Source organism: Lagopus muta, chromosome 5 (assembly GCF_023343835.1).
Source record: "Lagopus muta isolate bLagMut1 chromosome 5, bLagMut1 primary, whole genome shotgun sequence".
Lineage (NCBI taxonomy): Eukaryota > Metazoa > Chordata > Aves > Galliformes > Phasianidae > Lagopus > Lagopus muta.
Window position 1 is genome coordinate 9,964,676 of NC_064437.1, and position 22,776 is coordinate 9,987,451.

Consider the following 22,776-nt stretch of genomic DNA (forward strand, 5'->3'; position numbering starts at 1 on the left):
CACGCAATCCACAAAGTGTGACGGTGGCAGTAAGAGGGAACACACTCCTCTGTTGAAAGCTCCAGAACTCTTTGGGCAGGAGAGAAACCTCCTTGGGTGGAAGCTGCTCTTACCTCGAACATACAGGTTGGCTGGGGCAGAATAACGGGTTCCTGCGCTGTTGGTTGCAACACATTCATATTTGCCTTGGTCCGACTCCTCGCTGTTCTCTATTTGCAGAGCTCCTGCACACAAACAAGATGACACAGACAATTCAGGTTATGGTAAACCTGGTAATTGAACAGACAACCTCAGAAAAGGAAGGCCGTGCCCCACGCTTTTTAAGTATCTTCCTGGATAAATATATTGTGATGTTGTTCCCTGGACCCACAGGGTACCAGCATACAGCCACAAGGTACCCAGTCTGCTGTTAGAAGCTTGTGAAATCAATTATTGTTATTCTGTTTTTAATGCACAGCTACTGATGCATTTCCAACCACCCCAACTGCTTGTTTTCATTGCTGCAATAAAGGAAGAAAACATACACATACACACATATTAATTACAGCTTAGTATAGGACTGCCATCTAATAAGAGGACCTTTAATAAGACTTTAATCAAAACAGCCAAACACAAAGCCCACTAACTGTAGCTGTTCGTTTCTTATCTGATGCACATAAAGCCTAGGAAATGCTCAACAAATTGCTACCTCCTTGCAGAAGCTGGCAGAGTCCCATCTCCCCACCCCTCCTCCCAGCCAATATCCCCTTTTGAGAAGAAAATACTGCCTTTCGTCAGCTTTCTCTCTGCCAGTGATCTCCTTGTCCTTTCAGATTGGATTATACTTGATATAAAACGATTAGAAACTCAGTTTAAGACATCAGATAAAGACACCAACACAATACACCCATTTTTCCAGCACGGTGCTGGTACAACAGCCAGCCTCCCTTCATCCTAGCAGCTCCTCCAGCCTTGGGCCAGGAACATTTGCTTAGGCCAGCCTTCAGATTCCTCAGGACCTGATCCTACCCCTGAAATGGCAGACACACTCAGGGCGCATGAAATAATTGCAGTAATTGTCAGAGCACACACAGTAGCAACTTACATGAGGAATCCGTGCAGTGACCATGACGGGTGATGACGTTTTGCAGATGACTGCAAAACTGATCGCACCAAACTCCCCTAGTGGGGCTCCATACACAGGCTGAAAGAGGGGGGTGAAGAGAAGGAAAGAAGCAGGACTCTATGACAACAAGCTGGCATGGCAGGAGCCCATGGCCAGCGCTCTGCCTGCTTCCCCCAGGCAGTATGGCAGCAATTAAAGGCCTCCAAGTGCCTGGAAGAAGGGAACTCTGCTCACAAGCCATATACCGAACTAAAAGAGAGCATTAACCCCTTTGCTTGTAAGGATTTGAACTCATTTCTGCCTGCCACGGTTCAAAATGACCACTGAGAGCAGCACGGAGAATAGCTGGAGAAATTGCCTTCCCCTTCTTGCTGGTTCAAGCTGCAGAGGTCAAACTCAGTTTTTCATATCATCAGAACAGAAGAAAAACTAATGTGAATCAACCACTGCCACCTACATTATTTAGAAGGATAAATTGAGACTGTAGCATAAGTCTATATGTCATTGGGAAAAATGAACTTCCCCGGGTTCTGCCATATAATAAAAATGATGTACAGAGCCCTCCCTATTGTTGCATTAGCGCTGGAAACGAGGCTTCAGCTAGACAGAGAAAGCCTGTTTGCAGGACCCTTTCCACCTACCATCAAAAGCAGCTGCCAGCTTCCCCCAGCCCTGGCACTCTCTGGACACCCACAGCCCAAAGCCTACAGAGCTCTCCTGCTTAATTCGGGGAGAACAGTGAATTTCTACATGTTGCCTGTGAAAAACATCTCCAAGCAGACAGAAGCATGACAGGCAGTGGAGCAGGAGCAAGCTTCCCAACACTGACAAGATACAGAGAATCAAGAGAATCTAGAAATGGAAAAGACCTATTAGGTTATCTTGTGCATCCCTGGGGGCCAGGGCAGCATTGCTCCCTGTTGTAAATGTACTTGTGTTCTGTCCAATCCCATTTTAAATGCGCCGAGTGATAGGTCTTTCACCACTTCCTCAAGGAATTCATGCCACAGACTGGTTATGCTCTCTGTCAGGATGATTTTCCTGGAGCTCACCACATATTATCCCCTTCCTAATTTCTGCTCATTACTATGGGCACACATGTGCTGCAGAGTTCATTTTCTGTGCCCACATCGGGCTGGCAGGAGCTGTACGCTGCAAAACAAAACTAACTTTAAAATCAAAACGCGGATGTCATCGCGCTGACCAGCAGGCTCCTTCTGGGAGAGGCTGCAGCTCTCATCCCTGGGCTGAAAGCAGCTTCAGGAGCAGGAGGCAGTGCCTGCCAAGAAAAGAGTAAGACCCTCAGGTAACTGCAGGCAGACACACCGAGCCGTAGGTCCCTTTCAGGTCCCTTTCAGGTCCCTTTCAGCCATCGAATGCACATCACTGGTATTTATATCCTTTAAACATATGCGATCCTGTGATCACCATGCCTCTTAAATGCCAGTTAGTCATCCTATTCTTTGTCTCTAGGGACCTCAACAGCAGTGCTGGAGGGAGAAGAGCAAAACATAAAGAGGATGAAGAAAATGAAGACAGAGCTGAGTTACATGAAATTATTGCCTGTCAGCTCTGCAGCCAGAGCAGACTGCTTTCTGGAATCATACTGTAAGCGTGTAACATATAACTGTCTACGAATGTTCAGGGACATCAGGCAAGGGATTCTGGCTTTGTGTTGGTACAGACTTCAAACTGTGGCACGTCAGGAGACAACCCAGAGAGCAGGAAGGAAACCTCTCAACTGAACCAGAAAAGAAGCAGTTAATGTGATAAATCATCATTAGACAAACATAAAGAGCCCTCAGCACAGCTAACAGCACAAAGGGGAAGAATCACAGCACGCCAATGGCAGTCAGTGGGACTAAAGGGGTTGCTGTCTTGAAGAACAGCCTACAGCTGAGTGATGGATACAGGAGAGCACAGTGTGTCTCAGGGTACAGAGATTTCTGAACGAAGTTAAGAAGCTCAGACATGGCTGGGATCAGCAAACTGGAGACACTAAATGCATCTGAGCCCTGTGAAAAGTCTGCAAGTGTAAAATGCTGCAGGCTGGTCGTGTCATTCCTGAGAAGGGCAATAGCTTCACCTCTCGCAGAATTCAAACCTAGGCTGGACAAGGCATGAGGATCCACAGACAAGGAAGAACCAAATCCTGAGCAGCTCCTGTCTCAGTAGTTCATGGAAGCTACATCCAAAGACCTTCAACAGTGTACAGAGATCTTTGATTTCAAGAATCGCAAAGGACTGGGGATGTAGAGACCTGATTTCTATTCCTAGCTCTGCCAGCATCTCATCTTACAGTCCTCTGTGCCTTTGCCAACCAGGGCTAGGCAGGCTGATTTACTTATATTCATTACTTGGGTTTTATGCTGTGCAAGTTGCTGAATAAGGTCTTGTTCACACAGGATGTCATTGCAGACTTCTCGTCTGGTCTCCTCGAGCGCTCGGGTGCCAGGTGCTTTCTCATTTGCCTGACATGCAGTTAGATAGCACAGCTCCAGCGGATGCACGAGGACCATCTACCATCGGGATGCACACAGGTGTACAGAGAGCAGCAGAGAACAGAACAGCTTGTTAGAGAGCTTGTGGGGCTCTGCAGTGGTATGCACACATCAGAGCAAAACCTCTCCCTGCAGAGCAGCACCCAACCTCCGCAGCTCTCCAGCTGCAGCATGGCCCAGCAGAAGAGGGGCAGCCATCCCTCATCGCACTGTCACCTCACGTCAGTCTCACTCGTGGCTCAGATCTGTTCCTGATAACACATCTCAGCTTATCAGAGAGCTGTCCGCTCCCAAGGAAAACCCCTGGCTGCTCTCCAGTGCCAGGGAAAATGGTGACAAGGCAGAGCTTCCTGGGGCTGACGCAGGAGCAGGCTCTGTTGACTGACAACCATCCCTTGTAGGTCCTTTACTCCATGCTGCTATCTCTCTGTCAGTGCCAGTCTCCTCTCCCAGCTTTTTCTTTTGCTCTTTAAACTCGGGCACAGACAGCATCCCCATTTGCAGCTTTCCAAGATACTTATCTATTCAAATATACTTGTGCTCAGGCAGAGTCATTAGTTGCAATGACAGTGCTAAAAAGAAGCATTTAAAAAGTGCACTGCACAGAGCATGGGGAAGGCAGATCCTGATAAGGGCCACTTCTTGGCAGCGCTGGGTGCTGCTGCACCACGGAGGGCTTGTCACTCTCCTCTATGTGACAAAGCAAATGGAAAAGCTCCAAGCTGCCATATAAATTGATTTCTCTGAAATCCTGCTCCATAGCTCAATCAAGAGCAGAACACAAACACCCAGAGAGCGCTGCATGGAGCAGAACATGGAAGCTCCAAGACACTGCTCTGCATCCATTGTAGTGGGAGCTCTGTCCTGGCAGCAGGAGCTGCTCTGTTACTCTAATGGGGTACTTGCTCAAGGACAATAAATGACCTTTTGTCCCGTTATAAAATTAGACATGGAATGAAAGGAAGCAGAGGAACCAGTCTGCTGTCACAGAAGCCCTTGTGATGCAGGTGTTAATGAAGACAGTGGTGCAACCAGGGCCCTTACCCCCAGGCAGATGGGAACAGGCACAACATGCCTATCCTGCATGCTAGAGCACATGGCTATCTATCCCAAACCGACACCGGCTACCTTGCAGCAGCATTCTTAGCCACCCTTTCAGCCACTGCTCAGGGCTTCAGTCCCTCTTCTGCTAAAAACTCCCTCCCACAGAACAACCCTCCTAATAAAATCCAAGGAGCTGCAGAGCAGAGCCAGAGCAAAGGCCAGCTGAGACAAGAACTCTGAGTGTGAACACAGTGGGAAAAGGGACAATATGAGAGCCCTGACAGCCAAGGGGCTGCAGTGTGATACCCCGGCTACTGACCAAGACAACAAACATTTGCTCTGGGAGCTGTGAAAAGCTGAAGGACACCCAAACCACACAAGAGCCACTAATAATGGAAATAAGCATTTCCCATATTCATTTGTCATCATTTGTAACAGCAGCACCTCCCAGCTGTTACAGAGGAATGAATGCACCACACCTCCACTAGCCATCAGCAGCACCAATTACATAACCAAACACACAACAGATGTATTTTTGTTGTTAGTGTTCATTATGTTCATTATGCCTGAGAGGCCGGTGATAGGCAGGCAAGGGGCCTGTTCTGGATGGCAATGCTGGTGAGAAATTGCTCTCCTGTGCTCCAGAGGCAGCTGCTGGTGGCACCTGACCACTGCCACTAAGCACGACTCAGGCAGAGGGAGGGAGAGAACCCAGTGAGCTCTGCAGCACATCGGTCTCCTTTTCAGACAGAGGAGCTGCAGGATGCTCTGATCTCTTACCAGCAGGTAAAGGAGATCTCAGGGGACTCCGCATCAGAAGCAAAGCCACAGCACTGTCAAACGCACAGCGTTACCTGTGTGTGTTTCTAAAGGGACATGAGTCAATCTGACAGCCAGAAACGTGGCATGACAAACCTTTCCAGCCCTATCCCACCCAACCACCCCTCTGACACTGTCTGCTCCACAAACGTATCTTCTTGTTTTTAAATTGCTTTCTTTTTTTGTGTGTGTGCATGTCTAAAAAAGCTCAGGCAACGGGAAAAATTCTTTCACATACCAAGTGCAATCAAATGTACAAACACATGCTCAAAAAGACAGCACAATTCTTTTAGCTTCCTCTAATCTCTCTGGATAGCTTTACGCTCCAGCTCTCAGGAAGGCATAGGAATGCTGGAGCTGTATTTAGATCAGTTCGCTCGGGACTGGAAAGGTTTAGCTGCAGCTACACAGAAGGTGGTGCAAGTGTTTACCTGGCTTCTCAGACAGACAGCTTCTGACACCCAAGTGAGCTGATCTAAAGTTAATTCAGACAGATCTCTGCTATGCTGATGTCTGCTGGGAAGAAATACTCTTATGTACAGGAACCTCAGTATTTCCTGTGGTGACAGCAAAGTAACAAATAAATCTGACTGCAGAGGGATAATGCCTGAGATGATGGTATTTCTTTACCTCCTCATGTGCATCCGATCTAATGCCTGCTCAGTCCAGCACCCACCTGAAACACAACTGTGCACTGCTGTCTCACAGCCTGGGGCAGGAAAATGCAGCCCAGGTTTCACACACGGTTGAGCGAGCTGAATTCCAGAGAAATGCTAGAAATGAACACCTTATTTTCTGCTTTGAAAATAAGAAAGGAGCATAACGTGCTTAAACGTGGAGCTGCTGATACCATCTGCGGGTTACCTTAAGCAGTCAGCTATTGCCTAACTGATGGGCGCCTGCCAGCTCCGTGTCTTCCTGATGAACAAATAGGGGTTCCAAGATTTAATTACTACCTGGGGCAGTCCCTGAGGGGTAAAGACTTAAACTACAAACTGAGACTTATGAATTATAGATGGCGGCTCCTCTCATTTCGGGGAAGCCAGAGATGTCTCGGACAAAAAGGACCAAATAAGTGCTGTGAAGATCAAACAAGATGGTTAGAAAAATCTCCCACAGTTTGGTGAGGAGTGCATGGAAGACGTTCGTAGGTCATCCCCTTGCTAACCCCGTGCTGCTCCACGCAAGTGGGTCCTCTGCTGCTGCGGCTCAAAGGCTGGGTATCACCTGATCCTCCCAAAGGCTCTGCACACACGGCTCCCAGAGACGCAGTCACAGCAGTCATCAAATCAAAGCGAATCTGCCCTCCCACCCTCAACATCATTACCAAAAGGGTTCGTTAAGAGTCATTAGTTCACCCTTCCTTTCAGACCAAATGAATGGATTCCAAAGCATCCAACTTACCTTAATGAGGAACAAGAGTGCAGCTGGGTATAGAACATGGCAGAACAGTCACTTCTACACAGACACAACCTCACCATCACAAAAGCACTTTCATCTAATCTGTCGTTATCTTAGAAATTCAATGACCTCCGTTTTAAATAAAAGGCATTAGGCTGACAGAAATCCTCTGGGAGAAGCCAGAGAGCAGCACGTGGCTCCTGTTTGCTCTCACAGAAATGTCATCTTTGACATTCAAACAGGACACATATATTTTAAATAATGTCAAGAACATTCTCAAAATACCTCATCAGGACTCAAACGGAGGTGGGAAGGGAAGGTGGGGGGGTGGGGAAGTTATGTTTCATGAGATGGATGGTTCTGTTTCACAGAGATGCGCTCGGTTCCCAAGCATGGAGCATCCACGCGGTTCTGGTGCTGAGTCACTAATGTCATCAGACAGGGCGAGAGCGCGGCGAGGCCCCTGGACGGTCGTGCTGCATGAGGGCTGGCAGCGGGGAGCACTCGGCTACTTAGCATTCCGTCTGTCATTTCAGTTTAGGATTTGCAATAGGAATAGGAGACGAAGAAATAGTTTAAGGAGATTGTAACAGCACAGCTGTCAATCGTGAGCGTTCCAAAGGGAGGAATGACAGATATGTAAGCCCATTCAAAGCAAAATAAGGTTTGCAGTCTTTTTGCCTGACCCAGATTTACTACAGAGGCAACTTAATGCAAATACGCATCAAACGGCAATTCACATTTGCTCTAAAATCACTTAACGGGAGCTGAAAACATTAACCCCCAGCAACAGAACCAGCTCCAGAGTCAGATTATTAACTTCCAGCGGTGATTCAGGGAAAAGGGGGAGGAGAGGAGAAGAGGGGAGAACTGAACGAATGAGGTTGTGTCAGTTTGTAGTGGTAGTCACTCTGTCGAGAAATCCAGGGGTCAGTCAACAGGGGTAACCAAACTCACAAGAGAACTCAGGAGGGCCTCAGCACGTAGCGCTGATTAACACACTGACGTTAATCTGAAGGGACAGCTTTGAGTGTTTAGCCTAGAAAAGACAACACTCCAATTGGAAAGTCATTACTGGTGGACACAGACTTTGAAAACTAGCCAGGGACCGTGCACGCTGGGCTGTCAAACCATAGGTGGGTTTAATTAATGAAGGCTTAAAGCAGCCAGATATGCTTCTGATTCATTTATTTAACCAAATTTTTGCGCTACAAAGCACCGCTGGCATTTCTGCTCTAAAAGGGAGGTTTGGGGCAGCGCTTCCCCACTCTGCTGCCACACTTGGAAGGCAAACATGGGCAATGCAAACAACATCCCAGAGCCAGATTTGCTCAAACTTTCAACAACTGATCTCCTTCTGATTACAGTTTCTTGCCTGTCAGCAGCAGCAGAAGAGAATTTGTTCTCTTGTGAAAATGTTACCTACTCACACCAAAGCAATTCATGTAACACAGCCCCCTCCCAGGAGACAGGAACCCCAGAGGCCACGACTGTTCAGGGAGCTCAGAGCCTTGCAGGAGCTGCAGGAGATGCCAACCCTCCTACGGCAGAGGCTAGGGACCGTTCTCCAGTTTGCAAACTTTCCATTGAATAACCCCCTTTCAACAGTGCAAAATCGCAATGGATGAGTCTACAAGAAGTCACGCTAAAAACCAACCAAAATAAACACACTAGTGGGAGAGTGCGGATGAGTGAGAGCGCTGGCGGAGTTAGGGCTGAGAGTAAAGCTGGAGATGAGCAACACTGGAGGAGAAGGGACAAGGCAGACAGGAGATGGAGTGACGTGACAACTGGAGGCACATTTCAGCATTCTTACCTCTGATCGGTGTACCACCTGGTGAGGTAATTTGAATGCAAATAAGATTAGAGAGAAGCATTAGTACAAAGAGGAAAGGAAGAAAATTATAACTAAAAAAGCAGAAAGTTTTTTTCAAGCTAGAATTTGTATTAGCGCGATAGGAATAAACAAAAAAGAAACTGATGTGCAGTAAAAGTCAGAGTGACACTCTCGGGGGGTTAGTAAAGCTCATCGCTTCCAGGAGTGCAGCACCCAGCCTCGCATCTCACCACTGCTGCCACTGGGGACACGGCGCGGGCTGAGCTGCCACTGCCGGCTGGCCTCACTGCTGGTATTCACCCCACCAGTGCTCAAGCAGTTGAGATGGAGGACACGTCGGGAGGATGATGCGGTGCCCCTTCATTCCTTACAGAACAAGGAGTGCGTGGCCTGGGGCTGTGTGACGCGAGTGCTGGGCAGGAGGGGTGGCAAGCGCATGGTGGCGGGCACTAGGTGCAGTTTCGCTGTTAGAATGACCAGTGGGACAAAATCTGCTTGCTTAAAGAAATTAAACTTGGGAGAGAGTGTAACAAATCAGTTTCGAGCTATTCTCCGCATTTGCCTAAACCTTGTATCGGGTCCCCTGCGGCACAGAAATCGGTGTCATGCAGAATTAACTTTACACAGAGAAGTATTTCTAAACGAAGTGGTTTCTGGTAACGTAAGAACGGCACGCTAGCCAGATCTCTGTCGTTCCTGCCTGATTTGGATGCTGGCTGGAGGAAGGAATCCCACCCTCTTTATAAGGCACCGGAGATAATTTTACATGCTGTAATGAAAAGTATCTTATAAGGAGGGCTTCTCTGGGACTGAGGTTCAGTTATCCTATTGCAGTGATCTGTGAAGGTTTGTTTCTGAGGTCAATGTGTTTAGCAAGTGGAAGACCCACTGGTCAGTGTCTTGAGTTCAGTGCACGATCAATAATGATGCATGATTCACAGGGAGATGCTCCAGCTGGGCAAATTGGCAGGGAACCCTTCTACTCCCCACTTTTGTCCCCTTGGTCTTATTTTGCACATATGAAGGCTGTTAGTATAAGGGAGAGATTCATGCAGATCGAATCCATAGGCAGTTCATGGTATGTGTTGGTTTTATGCAGATTTGTAAGATCTGAATACCAAGCACTTACCAAAGAAAACTGAGGAGTTTAAACAGACAGAAAAACAGGGTTAAACAGGACACAGTGTGTCAGATCATGTTCAGTGTATTGATTAATAAATACCAGTATGCATACAAGAGTGTCGTGTATCTCAGATTTACAGCTCATTCCATTATCCACAACAATGATCACCCAATGGAAAGAAAGACAGAAAAGAATTTCTGTAAATACAAAGAAGCATATTTTAAGCATGTTTAACTTGCCTCTTAAAAAGTAATTACAATATTTATACTTATTCTCTGTCTTTCCTAACTACCCTCCCTTTAGGCAGAGTCCTTTTTCTAAGCAGGAGCAGCAATTCAAACTACTCATTTTAGCATTTTCCTCTGCCAAGATGACATTACCCCATCTTAACTTTATGTCTAGTTATATTTTCTGACACATTCTATCCACACATCACTGAAGCATCAGGAAAGATCCTGCAGTCACTGAAGCTGTGGGTAATCTCTCCCTTACAATAATAAATCTGCTGCTTATTTATCTATCTTAGTAACTATCACTGCCCTTGATGCCCTTATAGCCAGAGATACTTGCACAGAAAAGCACAGCCGTGGAAAATGGGGTTATTTCTCTTCGCCTGTTTGGAAAGTTTGCCAAGGGTTATTTTTGTTCTGTTTGGTCTAGGGCCTCCCTCCACCCCCTTCTATCATTCTCAGAATTAAGAAAAGCATCACCACAGTGTGTCACTTCCCACGGGAACTGTGCAGTGACTTTGAGCATGAGCCCAAGGGGCAGAAAACAGGACTTCCTTCTCTCTCATCTGGCAGAAATAGGGTTTGTTGTTCTCTCCTAGAACTGAAAAGATTTGCAGCAAGTCTTTAGATCTACTCCCTGCAGAGGCTAAACCCTTCCTCTAATATGCAATTGTCTACACAGAGCTTTAGGAGCAACTGCATACTTGAAGCAGATTCCCTAACATGCAAGTATGACCAGCTCGTTTTTCCTGCATTAAGTCTCAGTCCTCCCAGTCTCAGAATGTAAGCCAATCCTTGTGGGAGCAGCAGAGAGGCACACCATATTCAGCACACCGTTTGTTCTGGGTCTCTCTCACCTCTGCAAAGTTAAGATGCTCAGCCTTAACAGTCTGCTCAGAGGACACAGTTGGGGCAGTGAACAAGGTTTCCCTGTTGGTCTCTAAATTTCCTCTTCTAGAAGGAATCAAAGTTCCTGTTCTCCCTTCACATATGCCATCATATGACAACCCATCTCTGACTACCGTCCTTTCAGGCTGTCTCTCACAAGGACCAAATCACAGCATGTAGGCCACACAGTGCCTGCCAAGCCTGTCAAGTGACAGAGGTGCCATCACATGAACCATTATTGAAGCCGTCTTGTGATCATGAGGTTACTTTATACAAAGGGCACCTCAAGATCAAACCTTAAAGCCTAGGGTGGTTGGAGGGCATATGGGGTGAGTAGCACCTCATACAATCACTTCAGCAGGAATAAATGCTGACCCTGATGTACTGGAAGTGAGCAGCCAAGCAGCCAAAGCAAGGAAAAACATAGGATGATGTTGGAAAATTCCCTGGGATTATTTGTATCAGTATTTCCTAGCGTGGAGGAGGCTTTGCTGGAGAAAGTACTTCACTTTGCTGACATCAACTCTTCCCAGACAAATCATTTCGTTATAGGAAACTATTTTATCTCTATCAAAAAAATCAAAGCAACGTCAGAGACAGAAATCAAAGCTCTTGCTGGCCACAACTAGGCATTAGGGTAATGCAAACGTGAATCTCGACAGCAATGGCAAGACTGTGTGAATCACACTGCTGCTGTGTGGGCCTCAGACAGCAAGACCTAGATGTGCAGTACAGGTTCTTCAAGCACATAAAACTTCAACTATCAAATGCTTGGCCATGCGATTGTTTCAACCTTTATCCTGTTAGTCCATTCTCTGAGTGAGCATCCATCCCCTGTTTGGGTTTCCCGATCTTTTCTTGGATAATACTACCCAATCTCCATTCTTTTGGGCGATTCTTATACTCATTGTCTTACATTGTTGCTTATCTCTTGTTTGGACTTGAAGTTGTATCTTGCCAGGTGTTGAATGCCTTTTGCTGGGGCCTGAATGCCGGCTATCAACAGTGAAGCAGGATAGAGCAGTCACCATCCACGCTGCCATTTCACAGGCACCACCTCTTCTTGCAGGTTCGCTGTGTATGTTGGGTATGTTTCTGGTTTCCACGTAAGTAGTGCTTCTTCCCATGGGAACAAGACTAAAATGAAAATGCTTGCTGGAAACTACAAGCATAAATGCAGTGAGATGATCTGGTGAGCAGCTTCCCACTGCTTCTTCGTTAGAAGCACCCACACTTTCCCAGAAAGTGAATGAAGTCACCTGCAGAGCCCTCTCTGATACTTCACTGTCAGTTAATTGCCTGAAAGCCACACTAGGGTCTAGAGCATGGTTCTGTAACTCAGTTAATTGACGGTGATTAAAAAAGAATGATGCTTGTTGTAACATCAAATTCTCTAATAGATGCAAGATGGCAATGCTCCCTGAATTTCTGCACATGGCAAAGACATCTTCTTGTTAACGGTCAAGATGTCTGTTTATTCTCATCAGACAGTTTGTTCAGAAGCTTTCTGAAGAACAAGGTGGAAGAACAATTCAAGTACGAAACTCGCTGGAAGTATTCAAGAGTTTTGTGAGCGTGAACACCACCACAGTTGCTTTGAAGTCTTTAGGAGCTTGTGATCCAAGAATCCTTATGGAATAGCTGTGAAGCCTCAGTACAATCTGGTCTATGTTGAAACAGTTTCTGCCACATCATGCACTAATTTTAAAACATGGTTGGAGGTGCAGTACTGTCCCATGTGGACCAGAACCCTCATATGGGCATTATTTGCTACTACAGTCCCCTGATCGTTTTAAAATCAGTTCAGCCAAACAGGTTTTAAAATGAACTGGTGTGCCGGGGAGGTTTCCCAGCCCAGAGCTGGCCTCAGATTTTGTGTCAGTGGCTGAGAAGCAATGACCAAAGCTAAGCACCCTTGGCAAGAACAGGGAGTTGTCCTGAGTCACTGCATTTGCAGAAAAGCAGCTTCTCAACAAGAGGTGGGAAGTACTAACAAGATGAGCAAGGGAGAATTTTGCTACAACCAGCATGAGTCAGAGACACTGCCTTTGCCTTGATCTGTGATAACAGAGATGAAAATCTGTGTTTATTTGTGTTCTCATCTCTAGAGCAATTACCTGAACACGTACTGGCAAAACAAACCAAGAGGTGGACTCAGAATGAATTAAGCATTATACTGGAGGAAAGATCTATGTACTGGGCTGGGGGGAAAGAGGAAAAAGCCTTCTAAATATAAAAAGTTATGTTAACTACCAGGAGGTTTAATAAGGAAAATGCATATATGCAAATATAATTGCAATTAGGAAATAAGGATAGCAGGGCACAGAGCAGACAAAAGTTGCATATTTGCTCCTGACAGACACCATTATTCTAGGGTCAAAAGAGCCTAAGATGACAGATTGGTTGCTTTAAACCTCAGACTGCAGTAACTTGACCTGAGACAAACACACCTCTAGAAAGTGATGTTCAGGGCCCACTCGGGCAATGATCCGACTGCATGTGAGTTCAGAGATTGGCCTGAAGCCCTCAGAGCACTGCATGCCCATACTGCTTTGAGTCTCAGGAGACAGCACCTCTCCCAAGCACGTGTTTCTTTAGCTGTTTATTCCACACGAGAAGCCTGAAGAAAAATCATTCCTCAACTCCAACTTAAAGTCCATAGCAGCTTTGACCTTTATGACCCTTATTTAGGACATCTGAATAATAACACGTTATGTACTGGGTGAAGGTCAGGCACCCTATATATGCAATACTGAGCTGACACTGTGCTGTAACTATTTTAACTATATTACATCTGTCTAAGTTTTATTGGGTTTTAATTAAATGAAATTAAATGAGCGTATATTTAGATTGAGACAGTATAAACTGACATTCCTGCAGATATGCCAGGCTGGCTCTGAGATATGATCTTAATGGAGCAGAGACTTTGCAAACTATTAAACTCTCTCATATAATGAGGTATCTATTTAAATTCTTTTCTTTGAAAAATAATTCTGCCCTACTATGGTGTAGGGCTGGAAAGCTCAATTAGCATCCTGCAGAATGCATCAGAGACTGCCCGACCCATCACACTTCTCACGTAGAGAGACTGCTGCCACGTAAGTGGGGCTCAGGCACTTTGAGGGGCAGTCCCTGCTTTGTATCGGCCAGAAACACAGGAAGGAGCCACAGATGCTAGCAGGGGTTGAAGCTCTGGGACATGAGAAGTGGTAAACTTCTTGCTCCCCACTCACGCTGCGGCGGAGCCAGAGCCCTGGTGAATCCTGGTATCTAATCACCAGCTTCACTCATATCTAGAATTCTCTTGCACTGAACTGTGGAAACCTCCCTTACTACATTAGAGAGCTAATCAATTCCTTTTGCAAGTCTGTGAATGTGTGCTGCTCATTGATTTCTAAAAGGTTCCCTTGACACATCCCTTGGTAATTACTGTGTCTTCAGCAAGCAGCCAGCTCTAGAGTTTGAATCCCAGGTGAAATATTCAATTGAGATGTTGCTGAAGAAGAGCGAATAGGAAGCAAAACTTGGACACAGTGATGGAGTTTACTGGTTTGTTTTCAAACTTTCTATCTCACTAAACCTGTGAAGCAGTTGGTAGAGAGGCAGCCAAGTGCTTGTGAAAAAGAGGATGAAGAACATACAGCAAGTGCATCAGGAGCTGCCTTGCTGCTCATTTATGGCAATTTCTGATGCTGATTTAGTCAGCTATGAAGTGAAACACATCCGTGTGTACTTTCCTATTGCTGCTTCCTAAAGCTTCTCGGAATAATTAACAAGTGTGATATTTTCTTTCAGCACAATCAGATCAAGATTAAACCATGTTGTGGGGGAGATAAGCTAAAGGTCACTGGGAAATTTCATAAGCCATAAATGCATTAGTATAATTAGAGCTCACTGGTACATCAAGGTGGGATCAGGAGTGTCAGGCTGGGTTCTATTTTTGATGAGAGTGATGTCTCATTACCCACTCCCCCAAGTAAAATCCTACTTCTTATTATCCAAGCATCATCAGATTTATGCAGAGGACTCCTGCTATGGGGAAATGTGTCAAGACATTCACCTTGCTAGGAGGAAGATAGTGTTGCCCTGGCAGCAGCACTCATAACAAATGGTTTTTGAGTGCCCAGAGACACATCACGGCCAGGCAAGACATTCTGTCTCTTATTTAAGCACGAGATCTTTCCAGAATGAAGCCAATTCAGCTCTGGTCCTTCTGCACTTTCAGCAGGATACCGTGGACTTTTTTTCCCCAGGCTAAAGCTGCTATATGATGATGTTATGCATTGTTAAATATCTTCTGCAATTCACGCCAGGGAGCTGCTTTTCACCAAGTGAACAGAGCCATGTTTTATTTTCTTTAATTCTCTAATGGGCTTTACAGTCCTGAGAGACTGAACAGCACAGTGGAAAAACAAGAGTTTCTCACTAAAATGAGTGCATTCCAAGCCACCCAGAAGAACTAAACATCTGTACTTCTAAAGCTAGTATTCAGCTTATCAAATAGCAAACAAGAAATTGTGTATTTCAAAACTGCATCCACCTTCCTCTGAAATCCATTGGATTGCTGCTTCTTAGATTTTTCTTTATTCTTGTAGTGTCACACAGCAAGACTGATAAAGATCTCAACAGCAAACGGAGCATTGTCTTGCAGAGTGTCTCTGTAAGGAGTGAAGTAGTACATGACCACTGATTGTAAAACTTCAACCACCATCTCATTATACTGATCTGCACTGTGCAAGGGTTGCTGAGACCTGCTGAGCTGGCAGCAAAATGACTGAGTCTAGCAAGGATCTGTGGCAATGTCAAGTTGGTCTACAGAAGAAGGAATCCGGCTGATGTTCCAAAACGAATGTCCATGCCCATCTCTTATAACAAGCCACAATATCCTGGCAGACAGGATCAGCTCCAAACTTGGTCTTATGTTGTAAAAGAAGCAACCTCTCATCAAACTGACAGTTAAGTTTAGAATTGTATTTCAGCGTCACAAAGAAAAATAATTGCATCAAGAGCAAAGGCAGGAAGAGTGTAGTTGCTGAGATGCTTACTTGCTTTGCTGCCTTACCCGAGCGGAGCTGCTTGATTCTCCCATTGCTAGTTGCAGTGTCAACAGGCAGGAAGTCCTTGAACCAGGAGATTTCAGGATCTGGGTTACCACTGGCAGCACAGAGCATCGTGGCTGTGCGGGCCTTCTCCACCACCTTCAGCTGTGGGCCCATATCAATGGTTGGGAAGCCAGCTGGGAGGTGGTCTTCTGCAAGAGGAAGAAAAAGCAGAGGTTAAACAGAAATGTTCTGGCATAGCAATGGGAAGCAGTTGTAGTGACAGCGCTACCATTGCACAGCATCTGTGCCCCTGCTGGAAAACAGCAGCTAGACTTCCCTACTGAGAAGGTTTTCGAGCCCTTAAAGCACATTAGGCTCTATAATGAGCATTCATTATACCAATAGAAGCTTCCACTAAATTTAACTCCATTTAAATCAATTGCCTTGGGAAACATCTATAATTTTCATTGATACGTAAGCTCATCTATTGTTGTTAATAATTCTGTAAAAGCAGGTATTTGCCTTTCTGTAGGAGGACCCAGTCGAAGATAACAGACAAATGCAATGCCAAATAGTTTGAGGCATCTTGAAAAGCAACAGCTAAACAATAAAACCCCTTAGAATGGTCCAGAGAGGCCCATTTTCTCTTTTTTTTTGACTAGGAACATTCTGTCACACTAGTAGGATAGACTGTAAATCTCTTCCTCGTGCCCTCAAATCTGATTCAGAAGGCTTTTAGAAACTAATGAATGTTAAACTAATGGGCCACGCTCTGCTCCAAAGCTGCCCTGCCAAGGCTGTACCATGGCAAGCTCCTGGTGCATTTTGAGAGCTGCAGACAACAACAAAGATGTGTGACAAATGGCCAGTGCACACTCTGGCTCATCTTACAGAAATACCATAAAATGAAGCACCGCCGTAACTGCTACATCATTCATAGAGCAGGTATGAAAACAGTTAATTGGGTTTGCTGCTGCAGAGCACGCTCAGGTAAGGCTGGGTTGAATACATTAGGCAGCCTTCACTGATAAGCCAAGGCATGCTCCAACATCCTTGTTCAATAGCAGCTGCAGAACTGAGCTCATTTACTCATTCTGTACTGAGATGTACTGTACTCTGCTAAGCCTGAACTGCAATCAAAAGGACATACTTTCACAGAAAAAAAAAAAAAAGAAGAACTCAAAGAACACTAAGAAGCTTTTAAAGCACCAGAAACTCAATTATTTTCAGTAAGTTTCTTCTTTTTCTCATTTTAAGGGAACTTAGGCAAACCTTCCTCCCTTGCAAATCCAATTCTGTGAGGCTCCCAACTCATTGCAGTGTTTAAACGAACAAGATCTCAGCATTTCCCAAAGTCCCAGAAGAGCCTAAGCGTGCTGCAGTCCTATTTCTCCTGCTACCATCACACACGTCAACCTGCATCCCCTCACTTCTACCTGTTCTACCACACCAGCAGCACAAACACAGCTTTGTTAGCTAATTCTTCCCTAAGACCTCAGGAGAATTCCCGAGACCCCTGACCTGCTCGTACACCAAGTCTGCAACAGAATGCGACATCTGCTGTAAACAAAACGTTGCCCTGGAATATTTTTTTTCGGTGTGGTTAAGAGTGGCTATGAGACATCGAGGTCTTTTACAGGAAAGAAAAAAACAGAAGTTCCTGATGCTTATTTAGAGCACAAACCGTATTTTTTCTCTTAGACAGGCCTCCCTAGAAACCTCTGTCATCATGAGCATACATAAAAGGAATATTTTTATTATTATTATTATTATTAAATGAAAGTTACCAGCAGAAACTAATTCTTTTTTAATTTGCTCTCCATTGATTTTCAAAGACAAAAGACACATAGAGCTGGAATGATACCAGAGCTAGCATTCAATAGCAAGCAACAGAAGCACTCGATGCCGATGCCGAGCAATCACAATGCATTCTCCTACATGGCTGAAAAGCAACAAAAGAAGGGCACACACAGAAGCACGGTCTGGTACGGAGTGGAAAGCAAAGGAAGATACGTAAGAGAAGAGTGACATTCCTTTGGATCAAGGCCATGTTTGCATAAAGTGCAACACCTCTCTATTTATGACATTGGGAGCAGATGTTTATTCTGGGGAGGCTGAAACCCTGAAGTGATCTAATCTAATCGCCATGCTTCGTATTTGCAGTGCTAGTTTGTTCAAGATTTTACATGGAATGCACTAAACTAAGTCTCACCTCGTTAACTTTGTCCAAAGTCCGTGCAGAGGGTTAGCAAACAGCTACGGCAAATCTAAAGTCAGTATTTGTGCAAGAAATCTCTTCCCATCTGCACTGATCCTTTGTCCACAGAAACGAGAGAGGGCAGAAAATCCTTTCCAGCATCTGATCCATGGGACGTGGCCTGCCAGCAGCACTGCAGCTTCACTAGGAATGAGCCGCAGACCAGCAGCAATGCATGAGAGATGTCCCCTCGTCCCAACACTACAGGTGATGATAGGAGCTCAGAACTGCTCCTGCCATGCCTTCCCCTTCAGCAAAATGTCTAATGCAGGGCTAATTATGAGGCTCAGTCATGCCTCGGCTCCTCTCAGCCCTCGCTAGCTGTGCTGACTTGTCTGCACACGGAGCCCGTCAGTAATAGCTATCTATCCTCCTGCTCACGTCAGTATGTGGGCACTCTTATTCTAGAAAATGCATTTGCCAGCACCTGGTTTTATTCAAGGACAGCTAGTATGCTTTGAATACACATTAAAACATTAACTTTCAAATGCAGATTATCTAGACAGCGGTTCTTCTTTCTGGGATTTGGATACTGTCAGAAGGGATGTATCTCAGGTAGGCATTAGGTTAGAGCAAGCAAAATCCAGGCACAAGCAGGAGTTTTTCAGGCACCGCAAGCTCTAATTCCCTCCTTAAGAGCACAGCAGCAGAAGCAGGAATGACAGAGAGGAAAACAAGAAGAGAAGAGAGGGAGACAACAAGAAAGAAACGAGCGGATTTTGCAATTGCAAAGTGAAACTTGGAAAAGGCACAGCCAGGCTGAGGTCTTGCTAGCAGCAGTCACCAAGGAGCCAGGAATGTCCCTCTGGCATCTAGCGTGACAGCATGTGCAGAGGATATCTCATGCTCACTCGACAGCTCGCCTTGCTAATCTCCTTGCCGAGGTGACAGAAATCTAACCCCCTGCTCTCACAGCTCTTTTGTGCCACAGATTTCCCTTCTTTAAGGGGGAAGAGAAGGTAAGAAATCTTTCCCACAGCCCCAGACTGCAGCTGAAATCTCCATTACAGACGCCGCAATTACGTAGCACGTTTATGGGCTCCCCGGATAAACACCTTTCTCAAGGCTGCTGCTGGGAGACACAACCACAGGGCCTCCTTATTTCCTGTATCATTCCAACCATCAGCTGAGGATAAGGACACTGCAGCAACTGAAGTGTATGTCTTTTGAGAGGCATGGGTCAGCCACAGCATGTAATGGTGCAGCAGCTGCTTACAAGAGAGGCCTGCAGGAGAACCCATGGCGAGCACAGCTGTTGAGAGCTGAATCCTGCAGGATTACCCCCCGGGATCTTGCTCAACACTTGCAATCTCTTAGAGAAGAGGAGAACTGGGTATGAGGTTCCTACTAATGCAAACCCTGTATGGCACTCCTTGGTCTTGCATCCGTGCAGCTGTGTTTTGCAGGTCATACTGTGACTTAGAACCTGCAAAATCTTTCCCCCCCTACTACTGTGAATTTCCTTTGTGCCAACATAATTCACAGAAACGGTATTTTAGAAAAGATAGTGAAAACTGTAAACACATTTATGGGTGTTATTTGTCATATTCCTCTTTGCACAAAAGCCAGGCCTGTTAGTATCATAAGTCCAATTGTTCAGACTGCTGAGGGAGAGGAAAAAAAATGATACCCAATATAATTTGGAAATAGCAAAAAGCAACTTTTCTTATACGTTATAGCCACAGCTGTAAGGTGAATTCTCTTACAATCTATCAAAAGCCATTGCCCCATTGGAAGGGGTGTTCTCAACTCATTTCTGGTGAGATATTGGGCCTTACCTGCTCACAGGGCTGGAAATTGCTTTTCTAGCCCACTGGCTTCTGCGAGTTAGTGTCAGCTGAGGAACTTCCAGCCAAACATCGCTTTTAGGGTAGGAATAATTAAAGTGTAACACAACTCTGTTTTCTATTCTGCCAGCTCCCCGAAGTCAGGCAGGAACTCGGGACAAGGCAGGAAATGGACTGAGGGCAGAGAGAGATCTCTGGTAAATGCATTTGACTGCAATCAGCACTGTGCAGTAGCAGGATGCATGCACCAAAGGTTATTCCCTTTCCTCCCTGCCCGTTTGGTGGGCCAGGCTGGGATCTCGACCAGTTACAGTCATCAGTGCTGAAGCAGTCCTGGTGAGGCAGGGGTCTGAAGCAATGGAACATGGGATGCTGGAGGGGTTTGAAACCTTTGCCTACTGATGGACTCACAATTGATGGATCAGTGAAATTACTTTACACATTTCACAAGCTTCCAAAGCTTCCCCTGATTCACTAAAACATCAGCAAATGGAAAATTATCAGTGCAAGAAAGATAGCCTGGGTAGTCGGCAATATTATCTAATGAAAGATGCAAGCTAGTAAGATCGTAAGCACACCACAATCCAGGACATCTGTTTGCTGAATAAACAGCCCTAATTCCTTCAGCACAGGTTACACAGTGCGGCTATTCAATTACCACAAGACAATCAAAAGCACTGGAGCAATCCGGCAGCCCAGAAGAATGGCATCATTTTACATGATAAGAAAACCCTGACAGGGCGCTGCTCAGCTTCAACTGATGCTTGCACAAAGAGCAATTTATCAGCCATTTTGAGGTGACACTCTTCCTGCATCCCCATTCTTACTGAAACCCCTGAAGAAGCTCACCAACAGCATTATCCAAATCTTTGGCCTCCAAAGGCTGCCTGGTGCCGGGCTACGGCCCGACAGGGAGAGGGAAGGAGTTCGTGCTGCTGCAGCAGCAGCCAAGTCTCACGCAGGCTAATTAATGCCCTGTTGACATTGGCACCGCCTTGTAATTGCCCAAGGAAAAGGTGGGGCAGTGAAACCAACCTGTTTCAAAGGCAGCAAAGTTAATTGCTGGGTTAGCAAGTATAAAACAGTTTCAGGCAGGCAGAAAACACAAACAGTCATCTATCGATGACAAGGCTCTTAGTGACAAATCTGCTATGTTTGTATGACATCATGCCAACGTGACGCTGAAGCTGCCTGCTGAAAACAGGAGAAGGGCCCAGATGAATGGGTGGGTGTGGAAATGAGCTCCAGAAGGACTTTTCTGTGTCACGGTGTAACCACATGAATTACTGCACAAGAGCTTACAGTAAACAAAGTATTCGCTATCTCTCAGAAAGATCACAGCAGCAGCACCAAACAGTTCACAAAAGAAAGAGTCTGAGTCAGTCCAAAACAAAGAAAGTACTGTAAGGAAAATTCAAGAAAATACAAGACTAGACATGGCAGAAGGGGATAAACTCTCAGGCTGACTGCTGCCCGGGGGGCTCGCAGCGTGGGAGCTGCCGGACCTGCTCAGCCTGGAGGTTAGGAGCCCATAAAACACCCATCGGGGACAGCACTTATCTTTGCTGCCGGAAGGGCACTGCTCACGCTGTCTCTTTGTGGCAAGAAGGCAGGGCAGGATGCTCCTGCTGAGAACCTGTGAGGGCAGCACAGCGTACCCCTCACTGCTCTGATGCAGGATCTGCAGCAGCACTGAGATGGCCGGGTACAGCCGCAGCTTCCATTGCAAAGAGGCAGTTCCTCTCTTCTTCAGAAATAACAACTTGCGACCTGTGCTTGGCAGAGGGCACACACAGCTGATTAACAGCTGCTGAAGCTGACTCAGAGCAGACCAGAAGCAGGCACTCAGTCACATCCTTGGGCAAATTAAAGGTTTGCACCTACAACCCACTGTTTCAGTCTGTAGTCTAGGGATCTTCCTAACAAATAATAACTTCTGCTCAGGATGTCTTAGCTGTGGAATTTGCTATCAGCTAGGAGACCTCAATCCATGCTGGAAGAAAACAATTATTTACGCCTTTGTCAGATTAGCCTGTGACAGCATCTATGAAATCCCTACTACCACGTCATCCCCCAACCATCCCGGACACCTCTTTGTGCTGCCCATCCTGGCTTCCTCTCCACAACAGTCATTTGCAATCTTGGTCCTAGACTCAAGGTTTCTGGCATATCTAAAAAAGTAAAGATGAAGGAAGATTATTGAAGAAGCTCATCTGCTTAGAATGAACAAGCTCTGTACCACAGGACAGTCTACCCACTGACAGAACCAGCTGGTGGGATATGAAGTGCAAAGTCCCTTCAGAGGGGAAGACCACTCTAAACCTGCTCCAATATCTGCCTCAATCATAGAGCCATCTCCAGCCATTTAAATGCACAGAAACACCTAAACAAGCATTTCTTCCCCTACAGACTGGAGAAACCAGTCACTCATGTTAAGGAAGTACTAGAAAGGGCTTAGCTGTAAGGTGCTGAAAGTCATTTAAGGGTTCAAGGTATAGCACAGCAGAAACTACAGCAAGAAATGTCAAGAATGTGGGTGAGGAAGAGCTTACACACAAGTAGAGCTGATCCTATCTGCCAGAGTCCCCTCCTTAACCCTTCGTAGACAGAAATTTTGGTTTATTCTCTCTCCACCGGAAAAAAAACCTACAGCACAATTTCAAAGAGGTAAAAATAGAGTTTTGTGAAACAAGATTAGATTCTTTCAACACCTAATGCTTACAAAAACAAAACAGCAACAAC

At 45.7% G+C, this 22,776-nt stretch overlaps 1 protein-coding gene across 17 annotated transcripts in view; it reads right to left on the reverse strand.

The window, feature by feature from the left end:
• Positions 1 to 22,776, reverse strand: part of PTPRF (protein tyrosine phosphatase receptor type F) — a 343,225-nt gene that overhangs the window by 77,586 nt on the left and 242,863 nt on the right. For 11 of the 17 annotated variants that reach the window (XM_048944331.1, XM_048944335.1, XM_048944346.1 and 8 more), the window contains 3 exons: positions 16,011 to 16,199; positions 8,687 to 8,704; positions 114 to 224 (listed from right to left, as the gene is read on the reverse strand). In XM_048944331.1, coding sequence (XP_048800288.1) covers positions 114 to 224; positions 8,687 to 8,704; positions 16,011 to 16,199 — 318 coding nt within the window. The remainder of the gene's footprint in view (positions 1 to 113; positions 225 to 8,686; positions 8,705 to 16,010; positions 16,200 to 22,776) is intronic. The other 6 variants (XM_048944348.1, XM_048944342.1, XM_048944347.1 and 3 more) reach the window with 1 other exon arrangement.